Raw genomic sequence first — 17,085 nt, forward strand, 5'->3', positions numbered from 1 at the left:
GCTGGAGGGTTTCCTTTTTTCACTTTGCAGATACCCTGACCTCTGTTCCTCTCCCCTTTTGCAGAACCAGCAGGCCAAAATCGTCCAGCTCTACCTGCCACTGCTGGGGCTGCTGCTGGAGAACATCCAGCGCGTGGCCGGCCGCGACGTGCTCGTCTCCTGCGCGGCCGCCTCCAGCCCCGTGAGTAAAGCCCAAGGACCCACGTGGGCTTTTTTTTTCTTCTCCCCATCCAGTAATGTTTATTTAGTTTGACCTTTCTCCTGGGATGTTTCTCTATTTGCTGCGCTGCTGTTTTCCTTGCTATTGTTCGGTGCATTCTTTTATGGCATGCATCGTGTCGTGCGGAGAGGTAAGTCCCTCCAAGTGCAATGAGCTGGAACAAGACTCAGCTCCCAGCAGCTTTTCTGGGAGCTACCCATCTGCCTCCCATATGGGCTCAGGCTTGCAGATGAGACTTCCCTGTTTGTTTAGGGTAAGGCAGCAACAACAACAAAAGAAGTTTGAATAAAAATAACGTCAACTCAAGTGATGACAAATGAAAGGGAACAAGCTGCCATCACTTCCTTTAACGTGCTTTGCTGTTCTCTGTACTACTCCCCAAGGCATTTGTTTCCTTATTAAGGATGTAAGGAATTTTCACCTGCATTTTAAAAGCTGCTCTAATTTTCTTTTTGTATTCCATTCTTCTCTTCTATGAAAGAATAGGTGTTATCTTCTGTTGGTCACAAAAAACTCATATTGCTTTACAGGCATCCAGGGATGAATTCATCTGCAGTTTTGCATCCCCCTCAAACAGATCCAGCCTGATTGCAGACAAGGATTCAGGTAAATTAACTTTTCTAAAATTCTACTTTTGCTTTTATTTTCAATGCAACTACCACCAGTCCTTGGCAGTGTCATGTGTTGAGGAGTGTGGGTGCAAACCACGTCATTTGGGATCTGTGTTTTATTTCAGCAGCACTTCCAAACGGCCACGGGATGAAGCGAGAGGACTCGAAAGGATCCCTGAACTCAGAGGGGGCAACCGGTTCCCCGGATCAGAGTGAAAATGTAATGTTTCCAGGGTTACAAAGGACAGTGCTCACTGCACCTACCCACGGGCTATGCACGGGCTGTGTTAGATAAGGGGGAGAGAAAAGGATTGGTAACAATTTAAAAAACAGCTTATAAATACCACTGGAAGCAAACAGATTTGTCTTAGCAGAAGTTAGGCTTACTGGTCTGGTGTGCTTTCCCTCTTCAAAAGTCTCTGAGACAAAAATATAGATGTTGACAGTTTATTTATGAATGGCAAAATCCATGGGGAAATTCTCTCTGCTCCCACGGTGCATGTATCCACACACAGACGTGTTCTCTGTGCTCGGACAGGGCTGAGCCCAGTCAGCACCCATGAGCGGTGCTGGGAACTGGTTTCTGCACACAGCTGGGAGGCAAAGCACCGTGATGTGAGAGCTGGTGACTGCTGACACGAGAGATGAGATATGGGTAGGAAAACCAGCACAGGGTAATACCCACAGTCGTAAACTTGCAGAAGGTGACACCACAAAGAGATCTGACTGCAGTGTGTGCTCTCCTTGTTGGCAGATTGCACGCATGGAAATCAGTATTTGTGCAGACCAGCTCCTGGTTTGCCTTCAGGTGCTCTCCAGATGTGTTGGGTTGGCATGAGTCCTTGATACAGCTTTAAAAAAGTTGGCCCTACCAACAAGCAAAGCAAAGCTTATCCGGGCTCCTGCTGGTTGTGTCCTGACACGCTCAAGGGAGATGGGGCTCCCACGCAAGAATCACAAGGCTACAAAACCAAGCGCAGCCAAATGCCAGAGCATCACACTGCTCACATTCAGCAGAGCTCAGAGCATATGCTTCCACCCTGCTGGCAGCAGCACCTGGCTGGATTTGCAGAAGGTGTTTGGCTTTCAGCTCAGCTCATCCCCACAGCCGGGCACACTCATCCATGTCCTTGAAGGTACATTTTCCAGAGTAGCTGAAAATAGCTTCTCTGTCAATGCATAGAACTTCCTCAAAACCCTGTAAGAGCAATGCCGTGTGAAGGAGCACAGCTTTAAGGCTCTGGACAGGAGTAGACATTGTTTGGTGTGGTTCTGTTGGAGCGTGTGCTGTCTGGACAGTTTGGCATGGTCAGCAGCACAGTTCTGGTCATAGCACTGTATCTCCAGCCCTAATCTGAATGTTTAATTCTGTGTTCTTATGACTCACGTCCATAGCCTGCTCAGAATAAACAGCACATACGATCTGCGGGTCAGTTTCCAAACATGTGAGGCACAGCTTTAAGAGAAGCATCCTCCTTGGAGCTTAATTGTATCCGTTTGTCAGAGGATACGGCTGGGGCAAGCACAGAGAATGCCAAATGTCATGGTACAACTTTAAAAGTCCCCTCTTTCCCACCACAGAATCCCCAGGTTTTTCTTTCCCTCAGACACTGACAACAGAAGGCTTTCACTTGTTTTTGCCTAACTCATGAAATAGGAGGGGAAAAAAACAAAAGACACTCCCAAAACTCAGGAGGAAAAGACAAAACAGTTCTTTTCTTAAGTGGAAAGTTCCTGTTTCTTTAGTTACTGACATTTTGTTTTGAAGCATATGTATTTAACAAAAAGATTCTTGCTTTAAACCATGAAAACGAGTGAATTTTGTTTGACAAAAACTGACCTCAGAAATGTCACAGAGCTCAGATGCTGCCACGCGTTTTGCTGGATAAGGCATCCTTCTGTGCCCAGACATTTGTTTTCTGGTCAAAGAAAGCTTTGGCTGGATTTCCAGACTGCCCATCCCTAGATGGGACTTGTCCAAGGCATGTCCTACAAGGTGCTGGTGGGGACAGGAGGAGCTCTGGTGCATCCGGCACATGCCAGATTTGTTGTGCCTGTGCTCAAGCACAGCCCAGACACCCTTGGCCACTGGCCTCCATGTCACATCCCTGTCCCATCAGATCCGCAGAAGCTCCACGAGGAGCAGCGTGTCGCACTGCAGCCGCCTGGACCAGTTTGAGATCCGCACGCTCCTGATGTGTTACCTCTACATCGTGAAGATGATCTCTGAAGGTTGGTGGCCTTTGCTCCCTATGGGGTGTACTGGAGGGCAGCCAGAAAGACAAGAGGCTGCCATGGGCTGCTTGGGTCTGTAAGGTCTCTTTTTTTATTGAAAGAAAAATATCTCCATGCATTTCTTTCTCTCTCTCAGATACACTTCTAGCCTACTGGAACAAATTCTCACCCCAAGAGCTGATCAACGTCCTTGTGCTTCTGGAGTGAGTATCACGAGGCTGCAGTTTAAACCCTGCACCTTTGTGCTGGCAGCACGGAAGAAGAAATGAGTGCAGCAGCATCTCAGGATGCACAGGGCCCTGCACAGCACTAGAGGTGTCTGGCCAGGGTGTGACGAGGTGGCACAGCAGCAGAAAGCTGTGGAGTCACCAGGGAGTTCAGAAGCAAGGGTCTGAGGTCTTGCAGCGCATGAATATAGACCCCAAACTGTCATGTGCAGAGGAGTGTGTCCACAGACAAGGATCGGGAAGATTTGAAGTGTTCTGACTGTTCCTGACCTGCACGATCTGTAACGTTTCTTTTTTCTTTCTTTCTAGAGTGTGTTTATTTCACTTCAGATACGTGGGGAAGAGAAATATCGCCAGGTACTGTGCTCTTCCATCCGGGGTTGGGGGCCCTCCCCACGCTCCCTGCCGCAACTTGGGCAGGAAGGGAGCACTCACACCCACATTGGGCAAACCCTAGCAGGCAGGAAGTCTGTGGGGCCACGTTGGGACTCAGCTCAGTGCCGTGCAACGAGCAGAGTCCCCTCCTTGTAGCACCCTGCCCCTTCCCTCTCCTCCAGCTCCTGCACAAGAGCCCCAGCCCCAGGCACTCCCAGCTGCCTGCACAGGTATGCAACGTCCCCCACAGCTGGCTGCAGGTGTGACCTGAGGCATGGCTCCATCCCAACCCTATGAGCAGCAGCTCTGCTGTTCTCAGCTCTAAGGCAATCTGAATCAGGTGGGAGTAGCCCAGTCAGTGTTGGGATGAGCCACATTAATGCGTCAGAGGGAGGCCAGGTCTCCAGGCAGGTGCCTCAAGTGTCATAGAATCACAGAATGGCTGAGGTTGGAAGGGACCTTAAAGATCATTGAGCTCCAGTCCCCTGCTGTGGGCTGCGTGCCCCCCCCCAGGTCAGGCTGCGCAGAGCCCCATTCACAGCCCTGGGTACCTCCAGGGATGGGGCACCCACAGCTTCTCTAGGCAACAGTGTCAGTGCCTGGTGAGTGTCAGTGCCCTCTGAGTAAAGAACTTCTTCCTAACATCTAGCCTAAGTTTTCCCTCTTTTAGTTTAAAGCCATTCCCCCTTATCTAATCACTATTAGACTGTGTAAAATGTCTGTCCCCTCCTGCTTATAAGCTCTCCTCAAGTACTGAAAGGCCACAGTGAGGTCTCCCTGGAGCCTCCTCTTTTCCAAGCTAAACAAACCTAGCTCCTTCAAACTTTCTTCATAGAAGAGGTGCTCAGCTGCCTGAGTATCTTTGCAGCACTCCTCCAGACCCACTCCAGCAGCTCCACATCCTTCTTGTGCTGGGGCCCCGAGGCCTGGAGCAACCCTTCTCCCATCCCACAGCCTTTCTTCTCCTTGCAGGGTGCATGATGCCTGGCTGTCCAAGCACGCAGCAGCTGATAGGAAATCACAGACGATGCCGGCGCTCCGCAGCAGAGCTGGGGGGATGCAGGCACGGCTTCAGCACCTGGGCAGCTTGGACACATCCTTCACACTCAACCACAGTACGTACAGCAGAGCGAGGTGTGCCCATGCCATATTAGCACGTTGAAAACTGCATGTGTCCATTGGTCTCTTGCTCCTCGTTGCCTGTGGGATGTTAAAGGGAAAACCTCATCTGTACCAGCATTTAGATTTTGTGGGAGCCGGAGTGCTGAGCACCATTTCCTCCTGATTTTCTTTCCATCCACAGATGCAGGTACCTCAGAAGCAGATATCGTGCACCAGGCATTGCTGGAGGGCAACATAGCCACTGAAGTGTGCCTGACGGTCCTGGACACGATCTCTTTTTTCACTCAGAGTTTCAAGGTCAGCTTTGAAATCAAAAGTACTGTAGAACAGCGTGCTGTGTTTCTGTGTGCCTGTTGCTCTCAGTGATCCGTTCTTTCAGGCTGACAAATTGTGGAAGTGTTTATAGAAGTAAATCATTTGCAGCTTGTTTGTATTCCAACGCATGGAGTGTTTCACGGGCTTGCCGAGCAATTATGCAATATCTCCTAATTCCTTCAAAACTGCAAGACTGGAGAAAATTATGGGGACATTATGTCATGAGTGTACACATTAGAAAAAAAGAGGAAACCACCATATAGAAAGCAGGGGCCAGTGGAAAGGGAAATGAAGGTCTGGCATGCTTTGAACAGTCACTGCTTTCTACCATTAATTGCCTAGATTTAGATTTCTCTGAATTGCTGTACATGGATGTCTCCAGGGCTAAGGCATTCCAGCTGTACTTGGCAGTCCAGATAGCACCAGTGCCACTGGTAGAGGTCTTCCCCTCCATGTAGTGATTCACATTTGTGGCAGTCACTGACATCTACAAGAATCAGAGCCTCTGTGATGGAGAGAAGCTGAGGCAAGCAAGCAAGCACTGAAATACTGGTCGGGAAAAGCTCTTCCTTGAAGTGTTGGAGGAACTCTGCTCGTAGCAATGTGCTTTGTGTGATGTTGCAAGAACAACTCTGTATTTCAGAGTAAGCGCCACAAAGATTCCTTTTCAGATGTACTGAATAACTTGAAAACAAAGCGTATCCTCTGCTTCTGTTGCAGAGCTAAAAGGCCATCCTGGTGCTAACATCAAATTGCTCCATAGTAGTTTGGCAGCAACAGAAGGATTTAGATGCAAGAGTTAAAGCTTGTTTTATTTTCACAGTTGCCTCTTTTTTAATATAGCTGAACCACAAAACAACGTGATTTTCAAACCACAGGATAGGCTGGATTCCCTTCCGCTTTAATGGGCTTCTGCTTTGCTTTTACGGTCATCCAGCGTTACCACACAGAAGCGTGCTCTGTGCTGCAGTAAAAGTGCTGATGCTGTTTTTATTGACAGCGTAAATAATTTCCATTAAAAAGTGTGGATCGTAAATAAAACACTTCTTGAGACTCATAAAGTGAAATGGAAAAAATAGTGTGTTAAGTTGGTAAATGCCTCTTTTATTTCAAAATAATCTCTGGACCATTGGTGAATGTTTTACAGAGCATTGCCCAAAACCTAACTTTGTTTTGGAATTAGTGATGCAGTAGTGACAACATGGTTTCGCTTTATTCTCTTCTCTTAAAATAGCCTCTGCCAAATACAGTAAGTTTGTACTGCTTGTCACGGTTTCTGGTTATATTTGTACTGGAGGCTCTGCTCCACATCTGGATTAAGAATTGGTATGATTAATGGCACAAAATTATCTCTGTCATTTTCACCTTCGGACTCGACGCTGCTGCAAAGTAAATTCTCTCATTGCTTTCCAGACCCAGCTCTTAAGCAACGATGGCCACAATCCCCTCATGAAGAAGGTTTTTGATATTCATCTTGCTTTTCTGAAGAACGGGCAGTCAGAGGCAGCTCTTAAGCATGTGTTCGCCTCCCTGAGAGCTTTCATCAGCAAGGTACGTAACACACACCTGCAGGATTTCTGTAGGCATGGCAGAGGAGACCAATACCTCCGAGCCTTGGCTGCATGTGGGAGAGGGTAGCATGGCCAAACCAATCCCTATGCTTTGCTGAGCTCAGAGCTCTGGAACACAGTGAGGCTGTCCAACTGCTGAGCTCAAAGCCACAGCTAACCACACCAGAGCACTGACTGATGCTATTGCTGGCATTTCCTTTCATGTCTGTCACAGCATGCCACTTCTCATAAATACGTTTTCGATACCAGAGGTACACGCAACCTCCATTGCTTCCAACCTGCACAGTTATAATAAAATGAATGAGAAGCTCTGGAGTCACTTGAACGCAACGCTTTGTTAATGAGGTAGATTTGTGTGGCTTGAGATTGCAGCCAGGCAGCCCTGCATGTGATGGATACGCAGCAATTATTTCCAAAGGAGATCTTGCACAACTTGATGAACAAAGCTTGTGATAAGACAGAGACATCTAAAACTGTTTTTCAAAGGTGGAAAAAGCTCATGCTATGAATATTTTACTGTAACCACACAGCAAAGCTGAGAGCTAATATGGATGCATCTAGGGCTGGTGTTTGGTTTGTACTGAGCAGATAGACCAAAAGCAGAAAATGCAGAAGTCTCACTAGCTAGTGGGCTCCAGACAGCATGGTTTCCTGTGAGAGGTTTTCCATGGGGCTTCTTAAATCCTCCCAGATTGGCAGCTGGCACCAGCAGGAATCACTCTGTTTTTCTGCAGGGTCCCATTCATGTTTATTGCTCTGCCTTTCCCTGTGTCTGTCAAGTTTTCTGCTTGACCGTGGTCTGCGTAGCCTTGAAACACATCCTGCTGCAGATCTACACACAGCCCACATGGACAGAATCTCCCAGCACCTCTCTCCCCCTTATTAGCTGAAACTTCATTTAGCCATTAAAAAAAAAATAAAATCTGCCTATAGCAAGTAAGAGATCGTCCTTTCCTCCTTGGCAAATTTTCTGTGGTTGTTTAAGCATGCAGCCAAATCTACACACCTGTTCCATTTGATGTCACCATCACCAGCCTTCACAGCCTGGATCCAGCCCTGCGGGGGTTACACGCTCGCTTTCCAAAACACCGATTGCAGCAGTGCAGGCTGCACTCTGGGCTGGTGCAAGGACGGGGGGTCTGGGTGATTTCCTTGGGTTTCTGCCAGCTCAAATCCACAGTGGATTTGGCATTTAGGGTGGTGAGTCACTGACATAGGCTGCCCAGAGCTGGGGGTGCCCCATAGCTGGAGGTGCTCAAGGCTGGGTCGGTTGGGGGACACCCAGCCCATGGCAGGGGTTGGGGCTGGATGGCCCATGTGGGACCTTCCAACCCAAACCATTATGTGATTCTGCCATTCTATGATTTACTGGTCCTGAGATCTGAAAGATTTCTTTTAGTTAATTTCTCACATTTCCCCAGTGACAGGACACAGTGTTGCTTCTGTAAAAGCAAGATATGAACCCAGCAGATGGTATCTATAAGGAAGTGATTTCTTTGCCAACTCCGTAACCACATGGGTCCTAATCTTCCTTTTAAGTCCTCTGAAGGGCTTTTCTAAGACACAAAGTGATGATTAAATAACTGGGGGTGAGGGTTACAGCATTTCACAGCAAGTGCAAGGACGGCTTGTTTTCCTGCCAGCTTGTTTTGAAATGTAGAAATCGTGTTGTTTTGTTTTGAGTTGCGTATCATGGCTGGCTATAAATTAGTGTTAACTTGGAGAAAGCCGAAACTGCGTTATACCTTTGACACAGCTGGAATAGACAATTTCCCATTTTTTATGGCCTGCTGCAGCTAATAATTACAATGAAAAGAATCCCCCTTTTATCTCGTGTCACAGCAAATGGTTGTTGGAGGGAAAAACTGAGAGCTATTTCGCTTCCTAAAATCTGTCTTAAAAATACCCTTCTTTCTTCACTAAACCTGCTCATTTGCTAGGCAGGAGACTTTAAAAAGATCTGTTGCAAGTAAGCAAAGAACAAACAAGGTCTATAATTGTTTGCATGTTTGGTTTGGGGTTTAAAATGAATGCTGCTTGCATGCGTGTGTGCTGGGAATTCGGGAAGGAAGCGCTCTTGGCTTTGCTGGCTGCACTAACGTGTTGGAGACATCACCAATCCCAGGCCCTGAAGGAACAGGGCAGCAGAGCCTTGCTCCTTTCCTGCAACAGCTGATTGTATCCAGCCACATCAAGCATTGCTTTCCCTCCGTTAGTGCAATCTCACAGCAGCAGGCTGGAAACCTCACTATCTTCCAGGCTAGAAAAGGCTGGAGGGAGCATAAGCTGTCTGCCCTGCTTTACTGGGGTTTATAATGGCCCCTGACAGTTGTAACTCAGTAGCTGGCCAGAGCTGTGGCAAGCACAAACCCTTTGGGTGCTGCCCTGGTGCCAGGAGTGATGGCATCTGCTCAGGATTGGTCTCCAGCTGGGAGTTGCCTGTGGGTGCAGGCTTGCTCTGAGCAGGGCACAGGTTCTCCTCTTGGAGCAATATGGAGAGAAATGCACGGAGAGAAGACTGGGCCTTGTTCTCCAGCAGGTTCCAGGGAAAGTTTTTCTCCCTAGCACTGGGTTGGAAGTGTCTGATAAGTCTCTGCAGGCAATTAGTGATTCATGCTGAGAGTCAGTGCCAGCCATATTCCTTTGGGTGTCCCTGTGCTGCCCATGCATTCCCAATCTCATATCACTGCAGCCAGCTCTGGGCTAATCCCAATTCTGAGCATGACACCATCTTGCTATGGGAGAAGGATTGTGTTACAATAGGGAGCAGTTACTTAATAGCTCCTTGCTCAAGTGCACACTTGATCCTTTTGGCCCTGTTTTATTCACTTCTTTTCTCCCATTTTTTTCCCTGTAACTATTTTCAGTGAAAGGCAGAGATCACCAAGTATTGGAGCAGTTTCTTCACACTCTTGTAATTTGTGTGGCTCGGTGTAATGGTGGACTACACCCAATGGAGTTGTATTGCTAGACACAGCTCCTAGGTTCCTGTTTTAAAACCTATTTACCAGCACGCCATGGTGGTCGCCCCAGCAGTATGGCTTAGTTTGGAAGGGACCTTAAAGATCATCGAATACCTACAAGCTTTTCTGAATCATGTACATTTAATGTAAAACATAGAGGGCCAAGGTGACAGCTCCAGGCTCTGACTTGGAGGATGTGAGTGAATACTTTGGCAGTATTTACTGTCATCTTCTATGAGGAGAAGGTGGTAGGATGGAGAATTGGCTCATGGACCACGCTCTGGAGGACATGAACTGAGCAAACCTCTCCCCTGCATGGATAAGACCCATGGTTATGTCTGTGCCAGGAAATCCATGGGGCTCAGAGTGCCGCCCTGCAGTGCTCCCAGCTGCCTCCGCTCCCCCGGCGGGCTCTGGTGTCACCCCCTGCAGCCACATCCCTGCGGTGGCTGCGGAGGCGGCTGCATGCCAGCACCAAACCCTTCCTTCTTCTGCTTCCCTTCCTTCCCCAACGCAGTGGGGGTGGAAGGAAGCAGCGTGCAGTGTCCCCTCCTCACCAACCACCACTCCGACCGCAGGCGGATGGACGCTCCAGCGAGCCCTGCGTGGAGGTCTGCAGCTCTGAAATAGATGTTTGCTCAGGGGAGAGATGTACTATGACATTGTGGGCCACTGGTCTTCCCCTTCCACTGCAAATCCCCTAGCCCTGCTCCCAGCTGAGGCAGCTAGCGCTGCAGTTTGGCTTTGTCCTGCTGTTCCCTGGGGCCAGCTCAGTATGGGGCCAAGGCATGAGTCACTGTGTGTGTTAGGTGCTCTGGGACAAGCGTGTCCCTTGTTTGCATTCCGGAATTCCTGAGGGAAGTCATGGTTTTAGGCATTTTTTTCTAGGGCACATGGAGGTAGGGGTGCATGCATCCCAGGTCGCGTTTCCCAGCAGACCCTGTCAGAGTACTCTGGCAGATATTTTGATGACTCACATAGCAGCCTTTGGTGGGACCTCTCCTCTCTGTCCTGCCGCCCACGTTTAGGGCTTTTGTAGGGGCATAAGACAGAATTCTGTCTGTTTGATGTGTTGAGAATCTGCCACTGAATGGAAATGTTGTTTGGGATAGGGATAGATGGACATGCGCAAGGACATCCCCAAAAAGCATGACAGCTAAGGACAGCGAGGAAATGTGGCTAAGAATAGGCCCTGAATGCATTCCCACAAACAAGTTTTGAGCACAGCACTCTGGCAGAAGTTTTATTCAGGCTTTCCAGGCTTGAGCCCAACGTTTTGCCCCATGCCCTTGCCCCTCTGAGCCCTGTAGGTGTAATTTTGTGGTGTATATTCTAATGTTTGCCTGCCTCTTGTGAAGTTTCCCTCAGCGTTTTTCAAGGGAAGGGTGAACATGTGCGCTGCCCTCTGCTACGAGATCCTGAAGTGCTGCACTTCGAAGGTGACCTCCACAAGGAACGAAGCCTCCGCTCTTCTGTACCTGCTGATGAGAAATAACTTTGAGTTCACCAAAAGGAGAACGTTTCTGAGAACGCATCTGCAGGTCAGCAGCTGGGGACAGGAGGGCAGTCGGATACCTCAGGTGTAGTGAATGGGTATATCAACGTAGCTACGTCTCAGCTCATGTCTACAGAGGAGCTTGTTTATTTCTAACAAGAGTGATCTTATATAGGACAAAAAGGTTCTGGATTTCCAGGCTTTGCCTAATCCCTGTTTTCGGTGATTGGCCCCAGGCTCTTTGGGTACTATATGATGCCATCAAGCATTCCACGTTGTTGTTTTCTTTGGAATTGCAGCTACAAGACACGCCTCTGCCTTGGGTGCTGGGTGGGATGGGGTGGGAGGACAGCAAAAGAGACACCTTCAGGGCAGGAGGGGGGATTTTGCTGGAGCTGCCTTTGCAGTGTTACTTTTTTGAAGCAAATTTAGATAGCTAGAGGTGCAGATGATCACTGATTGTGATGAAACAGGGAAGATGATAACCGAGGTACTTACTTCTGCATCAGGATTTGTATTAAGACTGTTATCTCGTTAATTCTGAGAGCTTGCTGTTCAGCAGAGCAGTTTGGCCCTCTGAGGAGTGTTTGTCCACAGGAGATCAGACAGTGAAGCCACAACAAAGGCCCTTACTTACACTGTGGGAAAGATATGATGTTTTGTGTGAGCTTTTTATGTAACTGTGACAAGAAAACTCTTCTACTGGGCTCGTTTAAATAATGCCCCTTTGCTGTCCCTACAGATAATAATTGCAGTGAGCCAGTTAATAGCAGATGTGGCACTCAGCGGTGGGACGAGGTTTCAGGACTCCTTGCTCATCATTAACAACTTTGCAAACAGTGACAGGCCTATGAAGGTAGGTTGGAGAAGAGAAATCACATCGTGTGCTATCCGCCATTAATGTGAGATGGGGGATGCACTCAAGAAAATCATGTTTAGTATAAGCCTAATTATTTCTGTCTGTATAATTTATAAGCCTGCATGGGGCTGTTTGCTCAGTAAAAAAGGATTATACCAACAGCAATAGGGACAGCTGTACCATGCCATGTTCCACTGTGATGCCTAATGCCAAAAGGAGGGAGCACCGTAATTCAGGTTACACTTTGCATGGGGTGCTCCTTTCAAGAGTATGCAAAGAGCTTTCTAAAAATTTCCAGCTTTGATAGGAATGACAAGGGAGGCCCTGTTGTCTAAAGGTCATAATTAGCAGAAATTAATTTTAATTATTAAATTGCAAGTAATATTAAGAAAGTCCTCTTTTGTAGACATTGGTGGTTGTTTTTCTTTGGAAAATAATTGTCTGCCTTTGCACTGGAATAAACAGCTTCTACCTAATCCACTGAATAATATATCATCAGTACAATTCGCTCTATTGCACACAGTATAGCTGCCGATGCTGGATTTAGAAAAATAGGAAAAGTTTTACAGCTCTGTGATCATTCTATGAGCTAAAGGCATGGGAGCCTCGGTTAGATGTTGAATTGAGATATAACAAAATTATAGTTCAAATATACCTGACAGAACCTCTGTTCTCTTCTGCACACAGGTGTTTCTAGGAGTTTCACTAATCCTCATTTTGCTGATCTTTTTTTACATCATGAGACCGTTGTTGTACCCAGATTACGTACTTACATAAGAGCAAGAGTACAGGATAGATCTCCCAGTACAAGAGAAATTCCAGTACACTGGAGCTGGGGCTGTGCACAGACACAGACATAACTGAGGAGCTGGCACGTGGGGGAAGTGAGCCAGGAAGAGAAAGATGAGGGGGCATCTAACTGGAGGTTTTAGAGAAGAGGAAGTCAGTCTCGTCCCAGAGGTGCAGAGGGACAGAAAAGGAGGCAACAGGCACGAGATGCTACTAGGGAAATTCCAACTTTACATAAAGAAAAATGACTTCCCAGAAATGTTCCCTTTTTGGAACAGGGACCAAAAAGGATGTTAGATATTTTTCCTTGGAGATTATCAAAACTTGGCTGGACAAGCCTTGGTCTAACTCAATGCTGATCCTGCTTATAGCAGAGTATCAGCTGGAGCCTGTGTTTCTTTAACACATTCCTGTGGTGGGAATGCCCATGGGACTTTAGGAATTAAAGAGTGACCACATCAGACGCTAACAGTCCAGATGTTGAACTCAGTGGAAAATGCTTTGGGAATGGTTTATGGTTCCGTTCTGTGGTGTTCGCATGCAAGGAGCACTTCTGTCCCACCCTCAGCCAGCTAATCGGGTTGCAGAACTACCTGCTGCACTTCAGCACAGGAATAGCCAATGTCCTGTGCATGCCCAGATGGAAATACTTCTAATTGCACGTTAAATACTGTACACTGTATGCACTGTGAGTTCAATAAGCAAAACTGCAGTTAGTGTTATCTCCTATACTTTGCTTTTTTAGATTGGCAGTAAGTGGACTCTTGGCTTACGGGTAGCAGCAGTCTTTGAAAAAGCCTGCCACACCTTTTGTTTCTGTGTGTGCTGTGTTTGCTTCTAATTAGATTTGTTTTGTATCAGGCAACTGCTTTTCCTTCAGAAGTCAAAGATTTGACGAAGAGGATCCGAACTGTGCTTATGGCTACCGCCCAAATGAAAGAACATGAAAAGGATCCAGAAATGCTGATAGATCTACAGTACAGCTTAGCTAAATCCTATGCAAGTACCCCAGAGCTACGGAAAACGTGGCTAGACAGTATGGCAAAAATACATGTGAAAAATGGAGACTTCTCAGAGGTAATTCACGTAATTAAAAACATGGTGTTTAGCAAGACAGATGTGAAGATGACATTTTAATTTTCCCTTTGTGCTTTGCAGGCAGCCATGTGTTACGTTCACGTAGCAGCCCTCGTTGCAGAGTTTCTGCACAGGAAAAGTAAGTGTTTGCTGTTTGAGGGGCACGAGGCAATGCAGTGATGAGTGACGATTTGGGAAGTGTTATTTGTAGATCTCTTCTGAACAAGCTCAAAAGGAAAATAAACTAATGCATTCTGGCATGATGAAGGTATAAGATGATGAATATTTTTAAAGAAAGTAATTGAGGTGTTACTGGGCTGGTTGGGTCTTCTTATGTAGTCGTGTTCGCACTTTACTGAGTAAAATAAGAACTGACACGTCATGTCTTGGTTTAAATGTTCAGATGTATTTCACATTAGGAAATGTGCTCATGGGGGAGGCCCATGTTAAGAACTGTCTGCCAGTATGTTCATCAGAAGTATCACTACAGTCAATATGGGAAACTATAGGAGAAAGCAGTCAAAATTTAGTCAAAAAATGAGGCTATAGTCTAACTATACAAATATGTAACCTAACTGTACAAATATGTAAAGAGCAACCAGGAAAAAAGAGAGTGTTGTGGTTTAATGCAAAACAGGAAACAAGGACAGACTCACGTGTTCTCGAGTAACAACACAACAGGTTTTCTTGTAAATATCAATTCTCCAGTTGATATATTGACCATGTTTCTCATCTCTATATGAGGAAGTAGTGCTGAAAGGGACTTAGCTTTCTGCTGCTTTTAATGTTAGGCTGCACAGAAGATGACTGCAGGCATTGTCTTGGCAGGAAGGGTCTCTAAGGGCCTTGCTTCTGGGGGCTGGAAGTCCCTCCACATTCTGTACTTCGTGTTGGCTGAGTGGGAAGAATCAGGGCACACTTCTTTGATATGTATACAGACTTCACACGGCTGCAGAGGGGAAAGCATTGAAACTGGCTGTTCTTTATTTGTGCCCTGGAGGCTGTTGACCACAACCCCCATGTGGTTGTCACCCCTTTGTGATCACAATCACAAAGGAGAACTTGTGAAAAAGAAGAGGAACAAGTCAAAAGGAATATCAAGTGAATACCTTGAGTTATTTCTGTCACTAACAATCTTTTTCTGTATATATATGTAGGGCTGGAAATGGTTCAGTACAGGCTGAACTACTCAAAGCTTTGGGATGCATCAAGAGCTGTGCTTTCTGCTCAGAGTGTACAACCCCAGACACTTCCTACTCAGCTTCCCAGCATCTCATGATAGCTTTCTTTTTGCATCTTCTGTGCAAAAATACGCCCTTGTCCTTCTCTCCTGACTTTCAGTCAACTGCAGGCCATTAGGTTGGTCAAAGATGACTTCTGGATAGCACACTGGAAGATCTGTTGTGGTTGGTGCTAGTCACATACCAGGAAAGACTCCTGAGGCAAATGGCTGGGGAGATTCTGATGTATTCAGTCCTATTATAGCAAAAGAGCAGCAAAGATGGGAGTGAGGTCCTCTGCTGCTTGTAGGACTTCATTATCAACTAGACTGCTTTCTTGGCTATCGAAGCAAGATATATTTAAAATAAATTAATCCGTGAATCCATTTGCTTTTGTCTGCTACAGAACTCTTCCCCAGTGGATGCACTGCCTTCAGGAAAATCACTCCCAACATTGACGAAGAAGGTGCAATGAAAGAAGATGGTGGGATGATGGACGTACATTACAGTGAGGTGAGGTCACGTAGCACAGACTACAGGAGTTTTGATAACTGATTAGAATTTAGTTTTAGACTCGTGAGCTGTAACAAATTACAGTTGTACACTGGCATCTGCAAAAAAAAAGACTGTTCCATGGCAGTTTCCCAAGAGAAATGTGCTCTGATGGATTTTTTGTGTGCAATTCAGATACGTAAATCTGGTGTAGCTTCTTGGTTCCTTTGAAAGGCTTTTCTAGCCCTGAGACTGAAAAAGCTACACCACAAACTTTGCTTGCCATGTTATGCAAATGCTAACTCTTGCCAGCACAGGACAGCACAGCATAGCATTTTCAAGGAGGCACAGGAGGTTAGAAGTCAAGCTCTGCTGAGCAAGAAGTCAACTCAGGTTCCCCTTGAGTTAGGGCTGTGCTGCCATGGCAGCAGAACAGTCCAGAAACCAAAGCAGGGCACGGGGGAAGTGAGAAGATCCTCCTGTGAGTTATAAAAGACTCACAATTACTTCTGCACCACCCCTGTGCAACTGCATTGGGTGGGCCACGTGGCTGAGCAAGGTGGCCCTGCAGCCCAGGCTACCTGAATGCCCATTCATCAATGCTAGGTGTGGGGATCCTCAGCAGCACATCTCACTGCTCTTGTACACGTGTCCCTTGAATGTGTTTCTTAGACATGTACCTCTCTCTTCCAGCATTGTCATCTCCATACCCTCGCAAAGCTTTGGCATTTTCTTAGGAGGTACCTAAACAACCAAGGCAGATTGCTTACTGTTGTGTGAATGAGTTAGTAAGAATTAAACTTTTAAAAAATTGCTTTTTTTTTTTTCCATTCAAAACTTACAGAATACCTTTGGAAAGGCCAGGAGCACACAGTGTTCAAAATTCTGTAACTGTGGCCACAGTAGTGGAACTTACTAAAGTATCTGAAGCTCAGATGGTTTGCCTTCTTTTTGACTTAACAACACCCATTCGGTTTTTCTGTTAGGAAGTCCTAGTGGAGCTGCTGGAGCAATGTGTAGATGGTCTGTGGAAAGCAGAGCGTTACGAAACAATTTCCGAAGTTTCCAAACTGATCATTCCTATTTATGAAAAGCGGCGTGAATTTGAGGTACACGTTTTGAACTGGTGTGTACGTATCGGGCAATTTCACAGACTGCTAGGAAAAAGCAAGGTGCTTCTGTTTCTGATGTTGAACTGATGGACCGGTGTCAGTGCGGCACACACTGTGCTTCGGTGCTGGTCATTAAACATACTAGTGAAAGGTAATGCAGTGAAAGGAGTTAAAGCTTTGCTCCTTCCCTGCACCTGCTGTGATCCATGCTCCGGCAAGGTTCTGCTGCTGAACTGTGCTCCCCTTTCCCTCCCTCTCCCATGACCCCTCCACATCAGGACAGCATCCAACTCCGTAATTGAAGTTAGGAGAAGTCTTGATCTATTTTTTTCGTCATAAAGCTGTTTCTAATTAGAAAAAAAAAAAAACAAAAACTGAGTAAAATACTGCAAGTTTCTCTAC

General features: G+C 46.6%; 1 protein-coding gene across 4 annotated transcripts in view; it reads left to right on the forward strand.

The window, feature by feature from the left end:
• The window catches only part of DOCK11 (dedicator of cytokinesis 11), a 71,078-nt gene that overhangs the window by 44,152 nt on the left and 9,841 nt on the right, over positions 1–17,085 (forward strand). For 3 of the 4 annotated variants that reach the window (XM_021406210.1, XM_021406212.1, XM_021406213.1), the window contains exons 32-46: positions 65–181; positions 751–826; positions 957–1,051; positions 2,952–3,063; positions 3,203–3,269; positions 3,603–3,650; positions 4,641–4,783; positions 4,972–5,087; positions 6,519–6,656; positions 10,998–11,180; positions 11,877–11,990; positions 13,644–13,859; positions 13,941–13,998; positions 15,486–15,592; positions 16,558–16,680. In XM_021406210.1, coding sequence (XP_021261885.1) covers positions 65–181; positions 751–826; positions 957–1,051; positions 2,952–3,063; positions 3,203–3,269; positions 3,603–3,650; positions 4,641–4,783; positions 4,972–5,087; positions 6,519–6,656; positions 10,998–11,180; positions 11,877–11,990; positions 13,644–13,859; positions 13,941–13,998; positions 15,486–15,592; positions 16,558–16,680 — 1,713 coding nt within the window. The remainder of the gene's footprint in view (positions 1–64; positions 182–750; positions 827–956; positions 1,052–2,951; positions 3,064–3,202; positions 3,270–3,602; positions 3,651–4,640; positions 4,784–4,971; positions 5,088–6,518; positions 6,657–10,997; positions 11,181–11,876; positions 11,991–13,643; positions 13,860–13,940; positions 13,999–15,485; positions 15,593–16,557; positions 16,681–17,085) is intronic. The other variant, XM_021406211.1, reaches the window with a different exon arrangement.

The sequence above is a fragment of the Numida meleagris genome, chromosome 8 (assembly GCF_002078875.1).
Source record: "Numida meleagris isolate 19003 breed g44 Domestic line chromosome 8, NumMel1.0, whole genome shotgun sequence".
NCBI lineage: Eukaryota > Metazoa > Chordata > Aves > Galliformes > Numididae > Numida > Numida meleagris.